The sequence below is a fragment of the Heterodontus francisci genome, chromosome 20 (assembly GCF_036365525.1).
Source record: "Heterodontus francisci isolate sHetFra1 chromosome 20, sHetFra1.hap1, whole genome shotgun sequence".
Classification (NCBI taxonomy): domain Eukaryota; kingdom Metazoa; phylum Chordata; class Chondrichthyes; order Heterodontiformes; family Heterodontidae; genus Heterodontus; species Heterodontus francisci.
Window position 1 is genome coordinate 38922789 of NC_090390.1, and position 24969 is coordinate 38947757.

Genomic DNA, 24969 nt, shown 5'->3' on the forward strand with positions numbered 1-24969 from the left:
GAGTAAGTTAATGAATGGGAAAGCCATTGTTCCTAAGCGAACCAACATTCTGGAGGAAGATGTGAAGAGGGGTGATGACAGCTGAGCCAGGGCAGAATCTACAGGGTCAGCAGTGGGAGAAGAGAGTTGGACAGGAAGGAGGGTTGGAAGGGGCAATTGGGGTTACTGCACTATCAGATTAGGGATCGGTCATATTTTTAAGAGCATCATGGAGGTATACCGAATTTTCAGCCACCAAAGAGAATTTTTTTTCTAATTCATTCATGGCATCACTGGCTAGGCCAGCGTTTACTGCCCATCTCCTAAATGCCCTTCAGAAGGTGGTGGTGAGCCGCCTTTTTGATCTGCTGCTGTCCATTTGGTCTAACTACTCCCACAGTGCTCTTAGTAGGGATTTCCAAATTTTGACCCAGTGACAGTGAAGGAATCGCGATAGATTTCCAAGTCAGGATCGTGTGTGACTTGGAGGGGAACTTGCAGTTGGTGGTGTTCCAATGCACCTGCTGCCCTTGTTCTACTCGGTGGCAGCAGCTGTGGGTTTAAAAGATGCTGTTGAATGAGCCTTGGCCAGTTGCTGCAGTGCATCTTGTGGGTGGTACATACTGCATCCAAAGTGCACCTGTTGGAGGGAATGAATTTGGTGCCAATCAAGCAGGCTGTTTTTCCCAGATGGTGTAGTGCTTCTGAGCATTGTTGGTGCTCTACTCATCTGGCGGGCAGCCATAAATGTGGGGCTAAAGTGTGGCGAGTCGAAGAGACTTAGCAATTGGCAGGAAAAAAGACAGAAGCGCAAGGGGAGAGCCAACTGTGTAACAGCCCCGACAAACAAATTTTTCTGCAGCACCTGTGGAAGAGCCTGTCACTCTAGAATTGGCCTTTATAGCCACTCCAGGCGCTGCTCCACAAACCACTGACCACCTCCGGGCACTCCCCCATTGTCTCTCGAGATAAGGAGGCCAAAGGAGAGCTCATCTAGGCAAGTGGACAGTATGAAAAATCCTGACTTGTGCCTTGCATATGCTGGAAAAGCTTTTGGGAATTGGGAGGAGAGTCACCTGCTGTTGGATACTCAGCCTCTGACATGCTCTTGTAGGCACACTATCTAGGTGGCCGCTTCAGTTATGCATTCGGTCAACGGTGATTTCAGGATCTTAATGGTTGGGAATTTGGTGATGGCAATTCAGTTGAATATCAAGGGGAGGTTGTTGGTCTCTCTCTTGCTGGAGACAGTTATTGCCTGGCACAAATGTTACTTGCTACTTATCAGCCCAAATTTGAAAGCTGTCTGGGTCTTGATGCATGCAGACATGGACTGTTTCATTACTGAACAGTGGTACATGGAGCTGAACACTAATTATCAGAAAACATTTCCACTTCTGACCTTATGATGGAGGGAAGGTCATTGATGAAGCAGCTGAAGATGGCTGGTGTAGGACACTGCCACATGAACTCCTGCAGTGATGTCTTGGAGCTACAATGATTGGCCTCTAACAAACGTAACCATCTTCCTTTGTGCTAGGTACGATTCTAGCCAGTGGAACGTGATGCTACACTCGGTCAAAGGCTGCCTTGATGTCAAGGAACCCTAGTAAAATCGAAGTCAATGGGAATTGGGGGAAAAGGAGGTCTGTAATGCCCTGTAATGAGGTCTGGAGCCAGGTGCCTGGCAAAACCTTGGTCAGCAAGTGCTGCTTAATAGCGCTGTCAACAGCACCTCGCATTACATTGCTGGTGATTGAGAGTAAACTGATGGGGCAGTAATTGACTGGATTGGCACAGCTTGTTCTGGGGCACGACAGCTGTTATGTTGTTAGGGCCCACAGCCTTTGAGGTATACAATGAGCTCAGCCATTTCTTGTTTATCATGTGGAGTGAAACAAATTGGCTAAAGACTGGCTTCTGTGGCAGTGGGGACCACAGGAGGAGGCCGAGATGGATCATCCACTTGGCCCTTCTGGTTGAAGATGGCTGCAAACACTTCAGCCTAGTCTTTTGCACTCAGGTGCTAGGTTCCACCATCGTTGATGACAGGGATGTTCATGAAGCCTTCTCTACCAGCACAGGAATGGCCTGTTCCTGTGCTGTCGTGTTCTTTGTTCTTACCCTTTAGTTGTTTACTTGTCCACCATCATTCATGACTGGATATGGCAACAGTGCAGAGCTTTGATCTGATCAATTGGTTGTGGGATCACTTAACTTTGTCTATAGCATGCTGCTTCTCCTATTTAGACTGCATGCAATACTGTCTTGTGTAGCAACACTAGTTTTTAGGTATGCCTGGTGCTGCTCTTGGCATGCTCACCTACACTCTTTGAACCAGGGTTGATCCCCTGGTTTGATGGTAATGGTACAGTGCCAGGGCATAGCTTTACAGATTATGCTCATATACAATTCTGCTGCTGCTGCTGATGGTCCACAGCACCTGATGGATACCAAGTTTTGAGCTGCTAGATCTGTTCTGAATCTATCTCATATAGCACAGGGATAGTGCCACACATGATGGAGGGTGTCCTCACTGTGAAGACAGGATTTTGTCTCCACAAAGACTGTACAGTGGTCACTCCACCAAATACTGTCATGGATAGATGCATCTGCAACAGATAAATGAGAATAAGGTCAACTAATTTTTTCCCTTGTGTTGCTTCTCTCGCCACTTGCCACAGGTCCAGTCTGGTAGCTATGTCCTTCAGGACTTAGCTGGCTTGGTCAGAAGTGTTGTTATCAAACCACTCTTGATGATTGACGTAGAAGTCCCCATCCAGAGTACACACTGTGCCCTGATGCCTTCAGTTCTTCTTCCAAGTAGTGTTCTACATGAAGGAATACCGATTTGTCAAGTGAGGGAAGGTAGTAGGTTGTAATCAGCAGGAAGTTTCCTTGCTCTTGCTTAACTTGATATTATGAGACTTCATGGGGCCTGGAGTCAATGCAGAGGACTAATAGGGCCACTCCCCCTCAACTGTATACCACTGTGCTGCCACTTCTAGTGGTTCTGTCCTGTCGATGGGACAGGACATGCCGAGGGATGGTGATGGGAAAGTTTGGGATTCGGCTGAAGGGCATGATTCTGTGAGTATGACTATATCCAGGCTGTTGGGTGACTCGTCTGTGGGACACCGCTCCCCAGATGTTACTGAGGAGGACTTTGCATGGTTGACTGGGTTTGGCACATCTTTCTTTGTCTTGTTTGATGCTTTGGTCGATGCCAGATGGCCCACCCGGTTTTATTCTTTAGATGTTTTTATGGTGGTTTGATACAATTGCGTGGCTTGCAAGGCCATTTCAGGTGGCAGTTAAGAGTCAACAACATTGCTGTGGGTCTGGAGTCACATAGAGGCCAGACTGGGTAAGGGTGGCAGATGTTCTTCCCTGTAGGACATGAGTGAATCAGATGTGTTTTTACAACAATCCAGCAGTTTCATGGTCACCATTACTGATGCACACTTTATATTCCCAGATTTATTTAATTAACTACTTAAATTCTCCAGGTTCCATGGGTTGGAATCTGAACTATTTCTCCTAGATCATTCGTCCAGGCCTCTGGATTACCAGTCTGATAACATTCCTACTATGCTAATCTCCTTAAATCAATCACATTTTTTTTTAAATTGAAAATTTACATCCATTACAACCTAAGACTCTGTATTCTGATCAAAGTTGTATTAATTTTGTAGCCGATGTCCGAGATGTTCGCATCCGCACAAATGAAGTAATGGGAGGAAAAGGACTGCAGCGTTAATATTTGTATTCATAACAAAATCAACAACACTGGCAACCCACATCAACAATAATTCTTGCTAAGCTTAGATAAGCAGGAATGTATTTTTTTTTTATATAAAAGGGATGAGTCATTTATTCTTTAGTTGTCTGAAAAACACATTTTCCTGAAAATACATTGCAAGTGTATTTGGATTACCTGGAAATATACTGTTTAAAATCTGCAACTTATTGGAGTACTTTCGCCACAGTCTCAGCACGTAGTCTTCCCAACGAATCATCTTGCCCAAAATAAGCATAACTGGAATGGTTGGAAGTCCAATCAAAAGGAACAGTGGGTCAGCTCTCTCCATGACATCGAGACCTTCTTTATGTCCTACAACCTTAATGCAAAAATCCACATTATCCATATAATAGTAATTTGGCCAATAAATACAAATGTTGAGATTGGACAGTTGAAAGATAATCAAAATCAACATTGGTCTAACTAATACAGTAGTTATTGTATAAATGTTTCAGGATTTTCTAAATTTCACAAAAACAAATAAGGTGATGATAGTATTCAGAGTGTTTTACTTCTGCAACATACAAACGGATCAGTCTGGGACTAAAATAAAATCTAGGATTAAGAACACTTATTAAAGTGCAGTAGGTGTAGAGAATTTGAGAAACAAGTTAAAATTTGCCTTTCACACACGGTTTAGTTCACCATCAAAACCATTCTTTTGTTCTGTGCCACAAGATTAACACAGTAAACATATTTTGAAAATATTACAAGCTGAAGCTCTTGACAGATAACTACACCCTAAGGAGCATGTTTTATCTAGATTTCAAACTCATTTTGGATGCATTACATTTGCAAAAGTATACCCTCCAACAAACAAGACATAAAAACCATTATCCAAGATATTTTCTCAGTTACACACAAGTTACTATATATTACCTGCATAACAGTCACAGCTCCATAGGTGACAGCTGTCCAGTAGATTGAACCCACCATGATTCCAGCTGCAGCAAATGGGCATGCTTTGGAGATGAGGCGGTCTGCGAGATCCAATACATAAACAACTGGACCTAAAATAAGGTGAAAAATATAACAGAGAATGAAGACCAGAATTTTGTTTACATTGAAGAAAAAGAAATAGATGAGATTATAAATCCAACATTTACAATATGCAAAGTTGTTACTTTATTTCATATGGTACTTATTCTGGACAAATTACAAGACAGTTGTTTTAGGTTTAATTACTGAATTTAGTGCAAGAGTCAATATCACAGCTCCTGACAGCTAATAAATATTTATCAGACTTGTAGAACATTTGCAATCTAAGCAAAGATGATTTCAAGAATAAACCAAAAATACAAGCTTGTAAACATTACATTGCATGAGGTTTCTTCATCAGGTATCCCCTTCATTAGGCTATTTCACCTTCAACAGTTATTTGTAAAGGGTGAGGGTTAAAAATACACTAAGTGCATTTTTCCACAATAATGGTGACAGGAGACATACTTCAAAATAGACAAAATATCAGCCCGATTCCTCTCTGGATCCCATGACAGTGCAGTTTCTGACTGGGCTGTCCAGATTTTCTTTGCCAAAGACAACATGACAATTCAAGCCATGATCCCATCTTATGTGACAGGCTTTGTTTGCATCATTTATGCCTATTATAAAGAAAGGACAATGACTTGGATTCAAGTACGTCACCAATGAGATTCCTTGGTCTTGGAATTTAAGATACAATTCTGCATTTTTCTCTCTGAAATGACATGATGGTTGAAGCTACTTTACTCTGCTACACCAAAAGATTAAAAGTCAGAATCACAGAAGTTGGCACCACAGATCACTGGCTCATCCGGTTTGCATTGGATTTTTGGTTGAGCAGTCTTAAACTAATCCTGTTCTCTCCCCATACTCCTATATCCCTTCCTCTGGTTCAAATGCTTTACTGCTGTTCCCTTATGAGATGCAACAGTCGATGCCTCAACTACTCCGTGACAAACGGAGTAGGGCGGCACAGTGGTGCAGTGGTTAGCACCACAGCCTCACAGCTCCAGCGACCCGGGTTCAATTCTGGGTACTGCCTGTGTGGAGTTTGCAAGTTCTCCCTGTGTCTGCGTGGGTTTCCTCTGAGTGCTCCGGTTTCCTCCCACATGCCAAAGACTTGCAGGTTGATAGGTAAACTGGCCATTATAAATTGCCCCTGGTATAGGTAGGGAAATATAGGGACAGGTGGGGATGTGGTAGGAATATGGAATTAGTGTAGGATTAGTATAAATGGGTGGTTGATGGTCGGCACAGACTCTGTGGGCCGAAGGGCCTGTTTCAGTGCTGTATCTCTAAGCTAAGCTAAGCTGTTCCATGCTCTTACAACATTGGGTAAAGAGAGATTTGTCCTAATCCCTTTCCTCATTCTACAAAGATCTGAAATGGACCCCTTTCATCGACTCCCAACCAAAGGAAATAGTCTTTCCTTATGCACCTTATCAAAATTCTTCAATGCCATTCTCTGCACCAATAGAAACTGTCCCATTGCGTCCTTGTGGACCAGTCGCTGAAAGTAAGCATACAGGTGCAGCAGGCAGTTAAGAAGGCAAATGGTATGTTGGCCTTCACAGCAAGAGGATGAGAGTACAGGAGCAAGGATGTCTTGCTGCAATTATACAAGGCCTTGGTGAGACCACACCTGGAGTATTGTGCGCAGTTTTGGTCTCCTTATCCGAGGAAGGATGTTCTTGCTATGGAGGGAGTGCAGCGAAGGTTCACCAGACTGATTCCTGGGATGGCAGGACTGACCTATGAAGAGAGATTGGGTCGATTAGGCTTGTATTTGCTTGAGTTTAGAAGAATGAAAGGGGATCTCATAGAAACCTACAAAATTCTAACAGGACTGGACAGACTAGATGCAGGAAGGATGTTCCCGATGGTGGGGCAGTCCAGGACTTGGGGTCACAATCTAAGGATAAGAAGTAAGCCACTTAGGACTGAGATGAGGAGGGATTTCTTCACCCAGAGAGTGGTGAACCTGTGGAATTCTCTACCACAGAAAGCAGTTGAGCCCAAATCATTAAATATATTCAAGAAAGAGTTAGATATAGTTCTTCGGGCTAAAGGATACTGGGAGAAAGCGGGAACAGGGTACTGAGTTTGGGCTACTCCTGCTCCTATTTTCTACGTTTCTATGTTAGGTTTCTCCTCGTATCTATAGATTTCTTTTCTCAGCATCATGCTGGTTAATTTATGCCACGTTAATGCCTATTCTCTCATAGGGCATCTAAAATTGCACACAGCACTCTGTCGCCCAAGCACCGCCATGAAGAAATTGTAAGTGTTGATGTTGCTCTTGTGCCCCCATTATAGAAAAACAAAATGCTATAGGCCTTTTTATGACTTTATCTGGCTGAATTTTCAATATCATAGAATTATGTATTTGCGCCCTTTCTAGCTCATTCTGTATTTCAAGTGAGGTTATACCGTCTTTGCTTAGTTTTCCTCACGCGTAACCTCATCTGTCACCTGTGTTTCTATTCTGCTAACCCTTCCATGTCTTCCTTTTGGGCGAAATGTTAAACTGTGGGTCGGCATAAAAAATCCATATCGTACTAGAACACAAGAACACACAAGAAATAGGAGCAGAAGTAGATCATGTGGTCCATCGAGCCTGCTCTGCCATTCAATACGATCATGGCTGATCTCTGGCTTCAATTCCACTTTCCTGCCCACTCCCCACATCCCTGGATTCCCTGCCAGGCCAAAAATTTATCTATCCCAGCCTTAAATGTATTCAATGACGGAGCATCCACAACCCTCTGTGGTAGAGAATTCCAAAGATTCACAATCCTTTGAGTGTAGTAATTTCTCCTCATCTCAGTCCTGAATTATTGGCCCGTTATCCTGAGACTATGTCCCTGTGTTCTAGATTCCTTGACCAGCGGGAACAATCTCAGCTTCTACCCTATCAAGCCCTTTCAGAATCTTGTATGTCTCAATTAGATCGCCTCTCATTCTTCTAAACTCCAGAGAATATAGGCCCAATTTACTCAGACTCACATCATAGAAAAACCCCCTCATCCCAGGGACCAATTTAGTAAATCTTCGCTGCACTGCCTCCAGTGCAAGTATATCATTACTTAAATGTGGAGATCAAAACTGCACACAGTATTCCAGGTGTGGTCTCACCAAAGGCCTGTATAATTTTAATAAAGACTTCTTTATTCTTGTACTCCAATCCCCTTGCAATAAAGGCCAACATGCCACTTGCCTTCCAAATAGCCTGCTGCACCTGCACGTTAACTTTGTGCGTTCCTTGTACAAGTACCCCGTCTCTCTGAACATCAACACTTACCAGTTTCACACCTTTTTAAAAAAATTCTGCTTTTCTATTTTTACGACCAGTGAACAACTTCACACTTCCTTACATTATACTCCATCTGCCATCTTGGTGCCCACTCACTTAACCTGTCTATATCTCTTTGCAGTCTCTTTATGTCTCCCCACAGCTTACCTTTCCGCCGAGCTTTGTATCAACAAGCTTAGATACATTACTGTCTGTTTCTTCATCCAAGTCATTAATATAGAGTGTAAATAGCTGAGGCTCCAGCACTGATCCTTGTGGCACCCCACTATTCACTACCTGTCAACTTGAAAATGCCCCATTTATGCCCACTGTCTGCTTCCTGTTTGTTAACCAATCCTCTATCCACGCTAATATATAACCCCCAACACCACGAGTCCTTATCTTGCCAATTAATCTTTTATGTGGCACCTTATTGAATACCTTTTGAAAATCCAGGTATACTACATCTACTGGTTCCCCTTTATCTACCCTGCTAGTTACTTCCGCAAAAAACTCTAATAAATTTGTCAAACAGGATCTCCCTTTAGTAAAACCATGGTGACTTGTTCTGATCATACTCTGGATTTCCAAGCGCAATGTTAAGACATGTTTAATAATTGTTTCCAGCATCTTCCCAACAACTGATATTAGGCTAACTGGCCTGTAGTTCCCCGTTTTCTCTCCACATCTTTTCTTGAAAAGTTCTTACTGAAACTATTCAAAGAGAGTTGTACTGGTGTCCTAGCCAACACTACCAAAACATATTAACTAGTCATTTATCTCATTGCCAACTGCAACCTTGCTGTGGATAAATTGCGCATTTAATAACACATCAAAAAGTAATTAATTGGCTGTGAAGCATGTTGGGATGTCCTGAGGATGTGAAAGTCACTTTACAAATGCAAGTTCTTTCATTCCTAAAGATACTGGTTGCCAAACCCTTCAATTTTGTGTTGAAAAAAGAATAGTCACCCAATGGTGATTGACCTGTGGAACAAGATTTTGGACAGCGATTTCTTCATGAAGGTGTTAAATAGATTCCTGCAAAACGAGGTGATTACTGCGTATTAAACGAAATGAAAGGCAATAATAAATTATTTCTGGATAATAATAGTGGATCTGGAGCTTCCCAAACATCTACAAGAGGTTAGTGAAGAACTTCTGTTGAGACATTTCACAAATTGGCTGCTGGTCTCTGTTTTTGTCTCTGAGCAAGCACGAGTGTGAGCGTGAGAGTCCAAATCAGTGTATGATGGGGTAAAATCAAACGAATAGAGGAAAGCAATAGTGGTACAAGGCCTTTTCTCATCTTGGATGCATAAACTTTTGTTCTCAAAAGGTCATTTCTCGTCTCTTTCTTGAGATGAAGTGAGACTAACACTAACCCCTAAAGGTACATGACTTCCAACTCTTCTGCAACCTATGCAAAATACATGAATCGTAATTGCCCGTTTCCTGTTCAATTAACTTTCTACTCGTACTGCTCCACTCCCTCTTATACCACACTTTTGTAACAAGCCTACTCTAAGGAAGTTCATCAAATTCATTCCAAAAATCCACAGACACAACATCCACTGCATTCCCACCATCTACAGTCAGTCAATTCTTCAAAAGAGGCTAGTAAATTGATCAAGCATAATTGCCTTTAAAAAAAAAATCCACAATGGCTAAATTTAATTTAAAAAAGTTTTTTTAAAAAACTCGTCTGTTACCAACTATTTGGGAGACGAAGGGGAGACGGTGGCAATGTCACTGAACTTGTAATCCAGATGCTCAGGCTAAGGCCTTGCAACCATGAAAGCTGGTGGAATGTATTTCAATAAATTAAAACACATCTGGAATTGAAAGTCAGAGGTGCCATGAAACTATCATAGATTGCGTAAAAACTAGTCTGGTTCACTAATGCCCTCTAGGGAAGGAAATCTGCCATCCTTACCTGGTCTGGCCTATATGTAACTCCAGACCTACAGCAATGTGCCTGACTCCTAATTACCCTCTGAAATGGCAAGCCACTCAGTTGTAGGCTACAAATGCTGACCTTGCCAGTGCGCGCATAGCCCATGAAAGAATAAAAATTCTGAAAAACAAATTAATAACAGAGAAATACTGAATAGATTTTACCTGCCATCTGCCTCTATAATACAGGTAGCAAACGTAGGAGCCAAGTGACACAACAATAGTGTCCTTTAACCTTTCGAACCAGAATTTGAAGATGAAGCGTTAAGTTCTTAACAAGTATGACCTCAGATCCTTAGGATAAAACTGTCCGTAGTTTTGTATTTTCAGCCAAAGGATTGCTTCCAGTCCAAAGCTATAAAATCTAGGAGACTGAAGTAGTACAACCTTCTCTGTGGCAGAGTTTACCCCTACAAGTATGTCACCAAAGAGATGTTTCAGAGGATTGACTCTGACCGCATGACTGAAGCAGCACAGGGTTCAAGACAGAATAGATTATGTCAAAAGATGAAAACTGCTATTATTCATTATCTATCAATTTGAAAAGTAAACACAGAATATCAGTGATAAAGCTTCTTATACCATTTCACACACCTGTAGAATATAGTATATATAAATTTTTAAAATCCTGCATCAATAAAGGGCATCAGCATAGCTCTGGAAGCTACTAATTTCCAGCAACAGACTCTCAGCTGGGTAACCTGAATTCAAACAGCAGTCTAGACTAAAACTTGCACTCATTTCCTTGTAGTTGTTTACATGAGAACTACAATGGGAGGAATCCTTTTTCACCTCATTCCAGCATACTTCATTAAGTGGTTTACAAATGAGCTACACTGACAAGATCCATGAAAGTATCAGTGCGTTAGCTTGTCCCACCAAGATAACTGGAAAAAAAGCACTGAGGTGGGAAGAATTAAGATATTTTATATATATTTAAAGTTCATTTCAAACAATTAAGCTTTTTTAACATTTCCTATTGGTAGGCAAATCCTTGCTGTTACACCAAATATTGCTACCCAGTCTATACCCAAGCATATCATCTTAAAATGATTGAACCATAAATTTCCATCACAAATTTGCCAACTATTTTGCTATTCTGTGCAGACTCTTGATTCTTTAGTGCCAAAATCAGAACTGTGAGGCAGCCTCTTCCAAGATTCAGTGCCAAAACAATGAAGTTGCTTTACGTTGGGTCTAAAAGTGATCAGCAATGTGAACAATATTGTCTGCAACTGTTGAAAGATGCTATTTAACAGACCAACAATAAGGCTCAACATGGTTGAGAAATACTGAAACTGCTACCAAAAAAAATCCTTTTCTAGTCAGGCCTTTTGAGCATTTAAATGAATTAGATTACCCAACCTCTCGCTACGACTCAAGAAAAAACTGCATGTCCATGATACAAAATGCTTATGTAGGATCTAGAGAATCATTTCACAGGATGGAACTGGAAAAAAAAAATTGGCCAACAGGCTTGCAGCACAGTGCTGTTGATCATATGACCATTTTTTTTTTAGGATGAAGGAGAAGTGCACTGACAATCGCTTTCAAGGCCAATTCAGTAATGTGACTGTTCTGTCAACAATAACGTCAAGGTGCCAAAATTTGTTCAGACCCAGGGGCTGCAGGTCCACTTGAGCAGGACACAGACACTATTGTGGGAGCATGATTAGCACAAGGACTGCAGCTGTTCAAGGAGAAGGCAACTAGGATGGGCAATAAATGAGGCTTTGACAACATGGCTTGCATCCTGAAAACAAGAACTGTGCAGCTACACAAATTTGAACAAAAACCTGAAGCAAACCAGTAACATAAGGCCACAACTTCTTCTAGTAGCTGATAGATGGAGATTGTAAGACCATAGCTAAATTTTAGTAACCTGACTTTTGCTTTCAATGCCAAGCACAATCAATTGTGCGGAATCATTTGCTTAATTTTCAAAAACATGTGCCATATTAATACCTTCTATACAAAGATAAGAAATATTTCATAAAATAATTAAGTGCCACAGTGAAAATATATTGTGTATTGAGACAGCCCTATGGCATAGCAGATAGTGTACTAACGTGCTATACAATCTAGGATGAAAATGCCAACACCAAACTTTTGATCTCATCAGAACTATTTAGTTAGAGGCAATTTAAACTATGTTCTTTTCCAAGAGAGTGTGAAAATCTGAAGGTGAGTCAATCTACCCATCTCCTAGCATCTGGTTATAGCCAGTAGAGGCCTGACAGCAAAGTGGTTATCTTCTGAGCTGTGGAATGGCAAACATTGTGCAGGCTGAAAGCTCAGAGAAAATCGGATAAAAATAAATATTTAAGTACATTGTACTGAAGATTTATTCCCCAAATCAATAATTCCCCAAACACACAAATGTAAAAGTCCAAATCAATTACTTTTCTTTTTAAAGCACACAGCCCACAAATATCCTTTAAACCAAACAAATAAACTTTTAGTAAACTATTTAGGCACATTAAGTGTTTGACTATACTTATTCATAACATGCTAGACAAGGTCATATTTCCTGCACTTGCCTGTTTCAGTGGTGGTTCATGTTTTTTTTTGAAAAACATATAAACAAGGGGCAAAGGGTCAGGTTACATTAATGCTTCTGAAAGTTCACTGCCCTAATAGCCATCAACTTAGGAACAAGATCATGCCAAAGGCAGGTATTCCTAGTTTGAGCTAAGATGAGCGAGAGAAGAACAGAGCATGAGAGCCATCTATCAATAACCATGCAATTAATAAAGCTGACAATTCTTGTTTAAATCCATTGGGTATTGTGTTCAAAAATATGTATGGCTTTCCATCACAAGGTACAAAAACCAGTAAGGACAGATGTGTGGTTGAACAACAAGTAATTAAATATAACCTCTCTCCATACATAGGACACTTTGAAATTGCATGGTGCATTAATGCTATTCAATCCCATCCAGCAGGGGTCACAAAAGAGCTCAAGAAGCTAATATTCAATTTTTTTTGCTTTTCAGTACTCAAGTAGAAAAACAAATGCACAATTCAAAGAATTTCTCCAAATACCATTTGCAGCAACATTGTAAATATATTTTTGAAAAGAAATATTTTAAGTAGCCCAGGCAAAATAGGGGCGGCACAGTGGTTAGCACCGCAGCCTCACAGCTCCAGCGACCCAGGTTCAAGTCTGGGTACTGCCTGTGTGGAGTTTGCAAGTTCTCCCTGTGTCTGCGTGGGTTTCCTCCAGGTGCTCCGGTTTCCTCCCACACGCCAAAGACTTGCTGGTTGGTAGGTTAATTGGCCATTATAAATTGCCCCTAGTATAGGTAGGTGGTAGGGAAATATAGGGACAGGTGGGGATGTGGTAGAAATATGGGATTAGTATAAATGGGTGGCTGATGGTCAGCACAGACTCGGTGGGCCGAAGGGCCTGTTTCAGTGCTGTATCACTAAAACTAAAATGGTAAACACATCCTGAAGGATTAAGCTTTCATTAGAAATACTGAAGAAATCTTAATCATGTTTATGATGTCACTATGCATGATCAGAAGAACGGTTAGTTTTATATCTGAGTTTTCAGAACTGGAGGTTGTAAATGTTGAGCAGAGCTTTATGAATATGGTTCTGAAGGTGTTGCATTGTCTTTATATCCCAATTAACAGCAGTCTTATATTGCAGCGTAGTAGATACAGAAGTTGACAAATATGCAAGTGGAATGCCATTTGGTCTACCTTAGTTCATCCATGTTGCTTCATCACAACATCCAACTGTCTCTTCAATGACTGCAAGGTTTCAGCCTTCTCTAACCTACCTGGAATCCATCCAAGTGTTAGTTTCTCTTTGCAGGAAGAAGATTTCCTTATATCATTTCCTTTCACTAGTTTGAACTGGTTTCCTTTTGTTGCTTTTGTAGCATACCTTGAAATGCTGGATTTATGTGGTCAATGCCACTTAATATTTTATATACCTTTCTACAGATCCCTTCTCAGTTAATTCTTTTCAAAGATGAAAAGCCCAAAGTTCTCCAGTCCTTTTCATATTTCAAAATCTGGAAGCAGTACAGAGAAGAGCCATCAGGCTGATTTAAGGGTCAGAAATTTGAAAACTTCCCTGTATCGCAGTGACCAAATCTAGATCTCATCCCCTGGGTGGATGCGTCCAGTTCCAGCATCAAACCCTTTGACTTGCACTTATTCGATTAAACAACGCAATGCAGCATTTTATTTGCTTGTTGCATCCTACCTTACAGCAGGATGGTCCATTCAAGTGCCAACTTTACTAAAGCTTGTTTTGCATTGCAGCCTGGGTCTTGGGAACATTCTATTCCATTTACTTGTGAACTGAAGAGCCGATTTTCCTGTAAACCGGCTGCCATTTTGTGTCTCCACAGATTTAGTGCGATAACTTTACTGTGCATGCACACACTATAGAGAGAACAGGGCAGGGATTAGTTTTGGATTGCTTCAGCAAAGAGGCTATCACTGACACGATGGGCCAAGTGACCTCCTCATATGCTGTAAACCTCTACGGGTCTCTCATTCTCAGCTGATGCATCATTATGTCACTTTAAGGGGAAACTGCTGTTACGATGCACCAACTGCAAATCATTGTATCTGCATTTTCTGTCACAGCCAGCAGAAAAGGGCACATTAACTGGTCTGGATGGACCTGTGGCAATCAGGGAGACTAATTTAAAAATGAACATCTTGATCACATACATCTTTGATGGGGGGGGGGGGGTGGGGGTGTATAGGAAGGGTATCTGCCACTGCACTGGCTATTCAGCATTGATCCACCTGTTTTGGTGCCTCATCAGTCTCAAGTGTTCGTCACTGACTGATCAACTGCACCCCACGCACTTCTTATGCTATTTTTCTCAATTTTAGATTTAGAAACTCAAGTCAATTATTGATGTGAATTAGAAACACAAGGAATCACAGGGCTGATCCCTGGGGTAGCACTCAGCACTTACTGCTCCTCACACTATCAGTCCTCTAACAAGTACTTGCTGTTTCCTTTCCTTCAGCCAATTTCTTACCCATTTCTTCACCTTGAATTCCCATTAGTTTAAGCTGCCTTTCAGAAGGAACTGTGTCAAATTTGGAGATATCCTGTTAACAGTAATTTGAGCACATGTCAATTTCCTTAAATCTTTGAGGACTTTTAAGTTTGATCTGGAATAAGTAGGAGGACAAAGATTAATTTTAATAATCAGGTTAACACTGCCATAGATGAAATTGAGGCATCATTGTATTTCTTCAAATCATAATCAATTACATGCAACAAAAAAATGGACAAAGGCAGGACAGATTCTGAAGTATTTAAATCCTGACTTGGACCAATTAACCACAAGGAGGATGAAATTCAAGCTGGCAAGTTTCAAGGTCATACTGTCTGGGTAGAGTTAATTTGATATTCAAAAAGGCATTCCACATATTATTTCATGGAAAATATCTGATAGGGGAAACTATAGGCTTAGTAACATAAACCCAAATATTTAAGGCTAGTTATAACATTTTTTTTTTAATGAATCACTACCCAGAATATCTGGACTAAATCTTAAAGTGCTTATCATTTGCTCTACCTATTCCAAATAGCAAATTAGTGTCAAATGGTAATGTTGTTGGTGCCACAATTTGGAGGCAGGGTGGAGGGGGGGGCAGGGGGTGGAAAGACGACAACAAAGAAATTAGCAGATCAGTAGCATTTGTTGAGTTAGAGATGTAACAATCAAATACATAAAACGTTATAAACAAACTTTCTCAGTTGTAAGCCAACAGTGATCATAGTGTCATAAAGGTTGAGGTTAGCTATGAAAAAGGATAAGGAGCAATCCAGAGTAAAAAATAAATTAATTGGAGGAGGGCCAATTTCAGTGGGGTGAGAACAGATCTTGCCCAGGCAAATTGGAATCAAAGATTGGTAGGCAAAACTGTAAAAGGACAATTGGCTGCCTTCAAAGGGGAGATGGTTTGGGTACAGTTGAGGTACATTTCCATGAGGAGGAAAGGTAGAACATAAAAAGCCAGAGCTCCCTGGATGATTGAAAAAAAGAAAAAGGGTGCACATGACAGATGTCAGGTTGTTAACACAAGGGAGAACTAGGCTGAATATAGAAAGTTCCAAAAGTGCTATGCATCCGTCTTTACTAAGGAAGGTGCTGCCAAAGTCATGGGTGAGAAAGAGGAGGCAGTTGCGACACTGGATGGGTTAAAAATTGATAAAGAGATATTAGAAAGGCTGGCTGTACTTAAAGTTGATAAATCACCAGGACCGGATGGGATGCATCGGATGATGCCGAGGGAAGTAAGGGTGGAAACTGCGGAAGCATTGGCTATAATTTTCCAATTTTCCTGAGATACAGGGGTGGTGCCAGAGGACTGCAGAAATGCAAATGTTACACCCTTATTCAAAAAAGGGTGCAAGGATAAGCCCAGTAACTACAAGCAGTCAGTTTAACCTCGCTGGTGGGAAAGGTTTTAGAAACGATTAGAAATTAATAGACTCTTGGATAAATGTGGATTAATTAAAGAAAGAGCAAATCATGTTTAACTAACTTGATTGAGTTTTTCGATGTAACAGAGAGGGTAATGTGGTCGATGTGGTTTGCATGGACTTCCAAAAGGTGTTTGATAAAGTGCCATATAATAGGCTTGTCAGCAAAGTTAAAGCCCATGGAATAAAACAGACAGTGGCATCATGGATAAAAGGCTGGCTGAGTGACAGGAAATAGCGAGAAGGTTTTGCCTCAAACCACAAGAAAGGAGCACATTTGCAGTGGCACTCTCATGGGCTGGTTAACTAACTGATATTAAATTGAGAAACTTACGGCCTCCTGTTGTGCCATAACATTTTGATGGTTCTAAAAACAAATGGATAACAATTGACATTTACAGTGGTTTGTTAAATGGAAAAATAATCTGCATTATTCAGCAGATGATAGCTGACATCATTAGTCATCACTTGCTGTTAAAAACATGAACCAATCTTACTTGGTCTCCTATGTACAGCACCAGCCACAAAGTGCCTCTAAGCTAGAGGACCACTTCCAACAGTAGTAAGTGAAGCGCACTTCTGATAGAACTTTTTCTGCACAAATATTGTGAATGCGAAAAGACCCAAGTAATTATAAATCCAGCATCTACTGCACATCACATTTTTCAAAAGCATCACAACCGAAAATGTGAATCAGACGCAGTGCACCTCCGAGGCAGTGATACAGCTGTTTCGAATGCAACTATACCAGATAAATAATGCACTAACTAAATTCAAAGAGTCAGGTTTTATCAGGTGAATGAGCTGTATAGATCACAGTTGTGTGTTGCCACTGCCTGAAGCCTCAACCCATCTCCCAAACACTTCAGACATATAATGACCTCATTACCACATCTATCACCCTGGCTGCTTTAAGAAATTAATTCATTATTTAACAATAGTGAGGGTATACAACATTCATTCTTTATTGTAGTCTTTGACTTAACTTTAAAACAAAATGCTTGCTTTGGCTCAGTTGTAGCACTCTTGCCTTGAGTCAGAAGTTCAAAGTCCACTCCACAAATTGAGCACACAATTTAGGCTAACACACAGTACAGTACTGAGGGAGAGCTGCATTGCCAAAGATTCTGTTTTCCAGATAAAACATTAAACCAAGTATGCCCTCTTAGGTAGGCATTAAAGATACTATGGCAATATCTGAAGAAAGCAGTGCAGTTCTCCTAGTGTCCCGGTCAACATTTAGTCGCAGCCAACATCACTTTGAAAAAAAATTTATTCGGAATAGAACATGTTTCACTTTAGGATGCAATGGTCAATGGCAGGCACTGCCAAATACACACAAGTTCGATGCAGAGGAAAGCTCCCTTTACTTTGGCTCATCAATGCACTTTAAATCTCAGGACAGCACTTGCTCCACCAGCAGGATATTTCTTTTTCCACTTCATTCAACACTGTGACTCTAAACAAGATCAATACTTTATTGGTAGCTTACTGCACTGTAAACTACAACTGCTGGTTCAGAGGGTCATAAAAATCACTTCAGGCAAAACACCATGAGATGAGAAAAAGGACTTCATTCATTATTCTGGCTCAGGTCTAAATACAGGTGCCACAGGAGAAGGAATTTTTTTTGGGGTGGTTGGGGGTGGGGGTGATGGGGGAGAGAAACAGTGATACTTTTGATGCAGTAATCACACAATTTAAAATTTTGTATCTCTCCTAAATTTCAGACACCAATGATGTCTATCTCAAAAATAAGCGTAAATAAATTTGTAAGTGAAGCTGGCTGCAGAGAGAAAAACATAATGTCGTTGGCTCTTCTCCAACTGTTGAGTAGTTTCAGGAAGCAGAAAGACATAGCAATACTTTTCCGGTCATCTAGCTGAAAGAATACACCAAATGGGACAGGTGGGAAGAAATAATACGTTTCACACTGATGGATTCAAATCACCGCTTTTCTGGTTTTGGAAAAATTCAGCCTCCATTGGAGAATCAGAATAAGCAGCCTCTCAAAAGGGTCAAGCTGCATTTTGGAAGATTTTAAAAATCAAGGTGGCATGTTGCAGATCACTAAAACATAGATACATAAGTGATAGCTCATGTTGGCGAGTTCCTGATTTCAGCCATGAGGAAGTGCATAGTTCAGGCCAGATACTTCCAAGAACAGAGAATTATTTGGCTCTTGCAATATATCCTTGATGCTGGTTACAGAGCAATAGCAGAGGCAAGGGACTAAACCATCTGCATGCCTTCCATGCTGTGACACTGCATAATGCATGAGACTAAGAAAGTGGAAGAAAACATGACAGAACATCTTATCCAAAGGGAGCAATGGAAAGAAGATACAGTTATTCGAGAAAGGACTTGCAGGTCTAAACAAAAAGTCCAAATCACGCTGATAGCTTAGGATTTATTCATGTTTTTCCATCACAAATTCATTTCTACCATACTGATCTTAGACAAGTATTTAACCATTATGGAGAAGAGATTCCATCCAGCAGCTGATAAAGAACCAGTCACCCACTGAACATTATATTTTGGGAGGTTCCTGTTTATTTTTTTTTTAAACTCTAGATATTTTTGTCTTCCATTTTTCAAACTAGCCTTGTAAATGAGCCTCCAAAAAGTATTTTCACTTGCCTCAATATCTAGGCAAAACTTGGAAAAAGACAGGCATCAAATGGGGAACCCCATTCAGATCATTTCAGCTAATGATTCTATCCTGCATCCTCAAAAGAGGGAAGAACATTATTCAATAAAGCCTAAGACAATGTCTAAAGAAAATTGCTTAAACAATCATAACAAGACAGTAGTTAAGCTTAACTAGCTTCTCACAGTTAGAAAAATAAGTAATTCACAACTATGATAAATTATACTATCAATTTTCTTAATTTATTTTTCTCACCAACTGTGGAGAAATGACCTGCCGTAATTCTCTTCACAGGTCCCAGACAGATATTCATAGAGTCATAGAGAGATACAGCACCGAAACAGGCCCTTCGGCCCACCGAGTCTGTGCCGATCATCAACCACCCATTTATACTAATCCTACATTAATCCCATTTTTCCCTCTCACTTCCCCACCTTCCCTCAATTCTCCTACCACCTACCTACACTAGGGGCAATTTTTACAATGGTCAATTTACCTATCAACCCGCAGGTCTTTTGGCATGTGGGAGGAAACCGGAGCACCTGGAGGAAACCCACACGATCACAGGGAGAACTTGCAAAATTCACACAGGCAGTACCCAGAACCAAACCCAGGTCGCTGGAGCAGTGAGGCTGCGGTGCTAGCCACTGCGCTGCCCTATATTCACTTTGAGGTTCCAGATAGACTTGCTTATTTAAAAAGACAGGCTGACCAATACATTTGAAACAATTAATGGGACCTCCACGAATTTGATTAATTTAGTATTACAATCAAATAGAACTGATAATTAAACACAAAAATGTGTGAACTGCTAAAATATTTGAATTGAGCGGCTTGGCCCCACCCACCAACATTAATTAGAAAAGAAATCAATGAATTATTGCAATAAAATGAGTTCAAATATTATACAAGTGAAGCTGTTTATGTATTATGACAGAATGAAAGGCGGCAATATCAACTGAGATGCTTCATTTCCATCATAGGTGTTCAAAATTCATCATCAGTGGCAGGAAACTCAGGGGTCGACTGGTACAGGTATTCTGAGCTCTGCCTAAATTTAGCTTCACAGTAACTCCTTATCCACTGAACACAATTAGCCCTACTGTATAAAGTGTAATCTTTTAACCTGTGCTATATATGTAACACATTTAACAATGCTGGCTACTGGAAGACATTCCTGTCTAATAATCAAGATGCAATTAAACTACCCACTTAATTTTTTAACATTTCTGTTATTGCAAAAGTAAACACGACCCCTCCTCATCATAGAATTTACTAACAGATCCTTGAAATATGTTGATAGTTTTCAAAACACTGCTTGATTACACATAGCATATTTCAATTTACAGTAATACCAAGTTCAAATAAGTAAACAAAAAAAATTAGTGAATACCATATGACTGTGGCGAATTAAAAAAAAACTGAGTTTGCATAAACCCAGATGTTAAGCCAGATAGATTAGTATTTTGAGATTTTATAATTTGACTAGTGAAGATAATTTCTTATTTTGTTTACCCTGAAATGACCAAGTAATTATGCATAGGATCAAGGGAGCATTAACTCTGCTGTACCATTAACTACTCAACCATTACATATACACTTGATGCTGTCAGAAAACATGTAGATGCCCACAATATCCAAATTACAGGAGTTTCACCTGCAATCCCAAGGGCATGCAAAATTATGCCAAATATCAGTTAAGTTACAAAACATCTTCAAAAGAAAAAAAAGTGTGTCACTTGTAAAACAATTCTATGCTTTGAGCTTTGCAGTTCTTTCCTTAGTTGCAGAATTGATTTCATGGCATTTGGTGCAGAAAAACTCAGTGAAGACCATATTTTATGCCCATTTTAGGCATCTTTGTCAATTTTTCCTGAAGCAATATATCAGGTCTAAGTAAACTAAGTAATGAGACATTTTAACCATATTAAACAATGATTGTTCAGAAATTAGAGAGTTGGAAGTAACTGACAGTTCTACTTACTGTTATGAAAGTGATAGTTTTTTGTTAATTTAAAAAAAAAGGAATTTGTAGTGAAACTTAATAAATGTATCAGTTTTTTTTAAATCAAGAGGACACTGAGGAAGCCGGATTGGCAACAATGTTATTGTCACATGACTCAAGTTAATGATAGAACAGAAACTCTGGTAACAGAGGCCGAGAACTGACAAGCGCCCCTTTGATTGGGCAAGCCCAGTAGCAGCAGAGCACCTGGAAGGGCAGAAAGCTGACAAGCTTTTTGGTTGTTGAGTCAGTGTGTGTGTTTTACCTTCTGGAAGGAGATAAAGACAAGTCTGCTGAAATGTCAAGGAAGGAGAAAAGACGAGAACCCAGCTCGCTTTCCAGCAATTCCATAAAAGACCCTGTGAAGTCCACTGTGTTGATTCATCTCGTCTCCTGTCTCTGAGGAGGGCCTGCTAGAGTTGCTCCTCAGCGCCGCCTGTAGAGAACTGTTCCAGGGGGATCTCGGTGGCCTGTCGGCATGCGCTCAGAGGTTGGACTGTGTGCCAGTTTTGGTGCAGCGTGTTTCATTTGCTGTTTTCTTCAGGGGTGGGCAAGTGATTTGCCCAGGTTTTTTTTGTCTGTAACAGAGCTCTGATCCAAAAATCCCTTATTTTTTTCAGTTAACCGGTATACATAAAAGTGTGCGTGTGTTTGTTTGTGAGATGCTAAGGTAAAAAAGGGGACTTGAAAAAAATTTGAAGTGTTTATGTTTTACTTCATTAAGACTGGTTCAATAATAAACTGATAAGTTTGTTGTTCATTATCAAAACTTGGTTAGTGTGTTCTATTCTGGGAAAAATAGAGTATAGGATTGACTGTATCGATAAGTGGGAAAATTTAAAATATGTTGTGACCTGTGGAGAAGTGGGACTGAATTAACAGTGCACTCCTCCCACCTCGATCATAACATATTTAATTGAGACTCTGTTTTGTCAGGATAAACTCAACGCCGATGACGAACAATTGTAAGTGAGGTAACAATAATTGGAAAAGGGAAAAAAAGAACCAGGTTTCTTATGCAAAAGAGTAAAGTTTACACCACCGGAATGTCGAACAGTTGCTGTGACTTTTCTGGGGAAGGAGAATGTATCCCTAAATGATTTGAGGAACTTAACAATGGTTAAACTAAAGGATTTGGCAGAACTGTTGGTGTTAGAGTTAAAATCAGGCACTAAGAAAGCAGACATAATTGAAGTAGTCGTTCAGTAGTACAGAACTTGAGTATTGCTGAAAAGAGAGACATATCGTCAAAGCTTTTCGTCTGGAAGCTGCATATATTAATAGACAAGGCCCTGTTCTTGGCAGACAGAAAGAATATGTACAAACATTACACCCGTTTCAGCTGAACAAAATAAGTGACAGCCATTCGCTGGTTCATTCTCAGGGCAATGCCTTGACCAGTCAAGCTGCCTGGTTTAAATTTTAAACAAAGCTCGGCAGTTAACTGTCAGTCACCATAAACTGGTGCATTCACCATGGAAACACCTCTAACAATCAGAGCTCACTTGCCAACCAATCAGCACTCTCTTCTCATACAGTACTGTTGTTGTTTTCCCCAACATTGGTTATTCTTGCGAAAGCAAACAAGAGGGTTATGCAGTTGAATTGGGTAAAATTCAGTTACAGATGAAGCAGCTTGAACTTGACAAAGAAAAACTTGGCTTGAATTTCAAACAGAAAGTGAAAGTGAAGGAAGGGAATTCTAATTAAAAAGATGGAACTAAGATGAAGGGGTGGTCTGAACTCGAGTGAAAATTTTGATGGGGAAAGATCAGACTCCAGCTCAGGAGCAGAGCTCATGAAGTTTATGACGTGCTTTCTGAAGAAGCTTCTGCACATTATGAGATGGCAAGAAAGGCTAACCTCACTGCGTATGAGTTAGTCCCTGAAGTTTACCAACAGAAATTTCAGAACCTATGCAGATTATCTGGGCAGACTTGGATAGAATTTGAGAGGGTAAAACAAATTAATTTTGATCATTGGATATGGGCACTAAAGATGGAAGCCATGTATGAGAAACTCAGGGAACTAATTCTTCTGGAAGAATTAAAAAATTCACTCCCTCTGTTAGTAAGAACCCACGTCGAGAACCAGAAGGCTTCAAAGGGCAGACAGGCAGCGGAAATTGATGATTATGAGCTTGTTTATAAACCCAAACCCTCTGTCCATCACCCCCACAAACCGAAGGATAGAAGGTGGCAGAGTGAAAGGAAGGCAAGTAGCCAGGGACAGTAAGAGATGGTTGGGAACGCCCCGGCATCTCCTCCCCAGGCCAGAAAGGAAGGTGCTGAGGGTAGAGGCAAGGTCTGCAAGCCTAAATGTTACATTGTCACAAGGTGGAACATCTTGGTGCAGAATGCTGGAAGTTGTGGGGAATTATTGGGGTACACAAAGCTAATGCAGAGAAAGGGGGCCTGACCGACAGTACTGTAGATCAGGCTGTCACACTGACTGCAGCTGTAAGGCCAAATGCAAAAACCAATGAGTGCAGGGGCTGGGAATAAGGTACCCGAGAGTTATAGGGAATTCTTGTCGAAAGGAAAAATAACTCCTTATCCCTCAAGTGAGGCAGGAAAACCTATAGTTTTACTTAAGGATCCAGGAGCCACCCAAACTCTTTTGCTGGGGAAATCTAGTTATTTACTGACCTCCTCTGCAGAAGTTATTTGTTTCCGCTTGTGCAGTCAACTAAAAAAAGGAAAACATGGAATCTTGCATTATGCAATAAAATTGGTGTCAGGGAATTATTTGCATGCAGTCTGTCATTAGGCCTTACTATACGTTTACATTTTTTAGCACAATGCCCTGTACAGCTGTTCTGACTGCTGCACCTAGCACATCCATGGATAAGTACAGCAGTTTTGCCCAAACAAACTGCTCCTTTCGCAACAATTCCGTCCTGTTCGATCAGCCTGAAATCATGCAAAACTTGCCGTTCTGTTCCACCCAAAGTTCAACTTTAAATTAAGGCCATTTACTTCCACCTCCACAACATTGCCTGTCTCCACCCATCTCAGCCTCATCACTACTAAAATCCTATGTATGCATTTGTCAGCTCCAGATTTGATTTTTGCCATATTCTCCATGCTGAGTTGTCATCCTCCACCTTCCATAAACTCCAACGTCCACCAATTTCCTGTCCCGCTCATCCCAGTCCTCACTCTCAACACGCTGAATTTTAAAATTCTCATTGTCATCTTAAAATGATTCCACACCTTCTCCCACACCATCGCTATAACCTCCGCCAGCCTTACAGGTCCTCCCACATGCTCCTGATAATTGATTAAATTGGACATATTGATTTGCCAAATATTTTCATAATTTTAATTACAATATTCTTACAGACTCAATGGTTTGATTAAAGGCACACCCCTACCTGAAAAACTGTTCTACCTGAAAAACTGTCTTAACACTATTCTCATGGAATAAGTGTTGCAAAATAGCATGCTAGGCAAGTACACCCATTGAAACCTCGGGGAATGTAAAGAATGATTACCCTTTCTGCAGTTCAGTAGAATTGGATCTTTATTTAAAATAAATTCATAGATGCCAGAGATATTCTGGGATGTGAGAACCCCAATGGGAAGACGAACTAATTCAGCAACATACCATTACCTCCATGAACTAGAATAGACATCCAAATGCTGAAAGAATGATTCCTTTATATAATTATGTTCTTTCAATAGCTAAGCCATCAACCAGGAGGTCTCTAAATTTGGGTGCAACATGGAGGGACAGTGAAATCCTGGCTCAGCTCGTTCTGAAGAGGTCAGAGAACCGTGGCTTGCAAGGCTAATAAGGTCACACATCTTTCCGCTTACGTCTTTTAC

At 40.6% G+C, this 24969-nt stretch overlaps 1 protein-coding gene across 3 annotated transcripts in view; it reads right to left on the reverse strand.

Moving 5' to 3' along the window:
- marchf5 (membrane-associated ring finger (C3HC4) 5) overlaps positions 1-24969 on the reverse strand; it is a 119049-nt gene that overhangs the window by 21888 nt on the left and 72192 nt on the right. For all 3 annotated transcript variants that reach the window (XM_068052635.1, XM_068052636.1, XM_068052633.1), the window contains exons 3-4: positions 4661-4791; positions 3917-4100 (exon numbers count right to left, since the gene is read on the reverse strand). In XM_068052635.1, coding sequence (XP_067908736.1) covers positions 3917-4100; positions 4661-4791 — 315 coding nt within the window. The remainder of the gene's footprint in view (positions 1-3916; positions 4101-4660; positions 4792-24969) is intronic.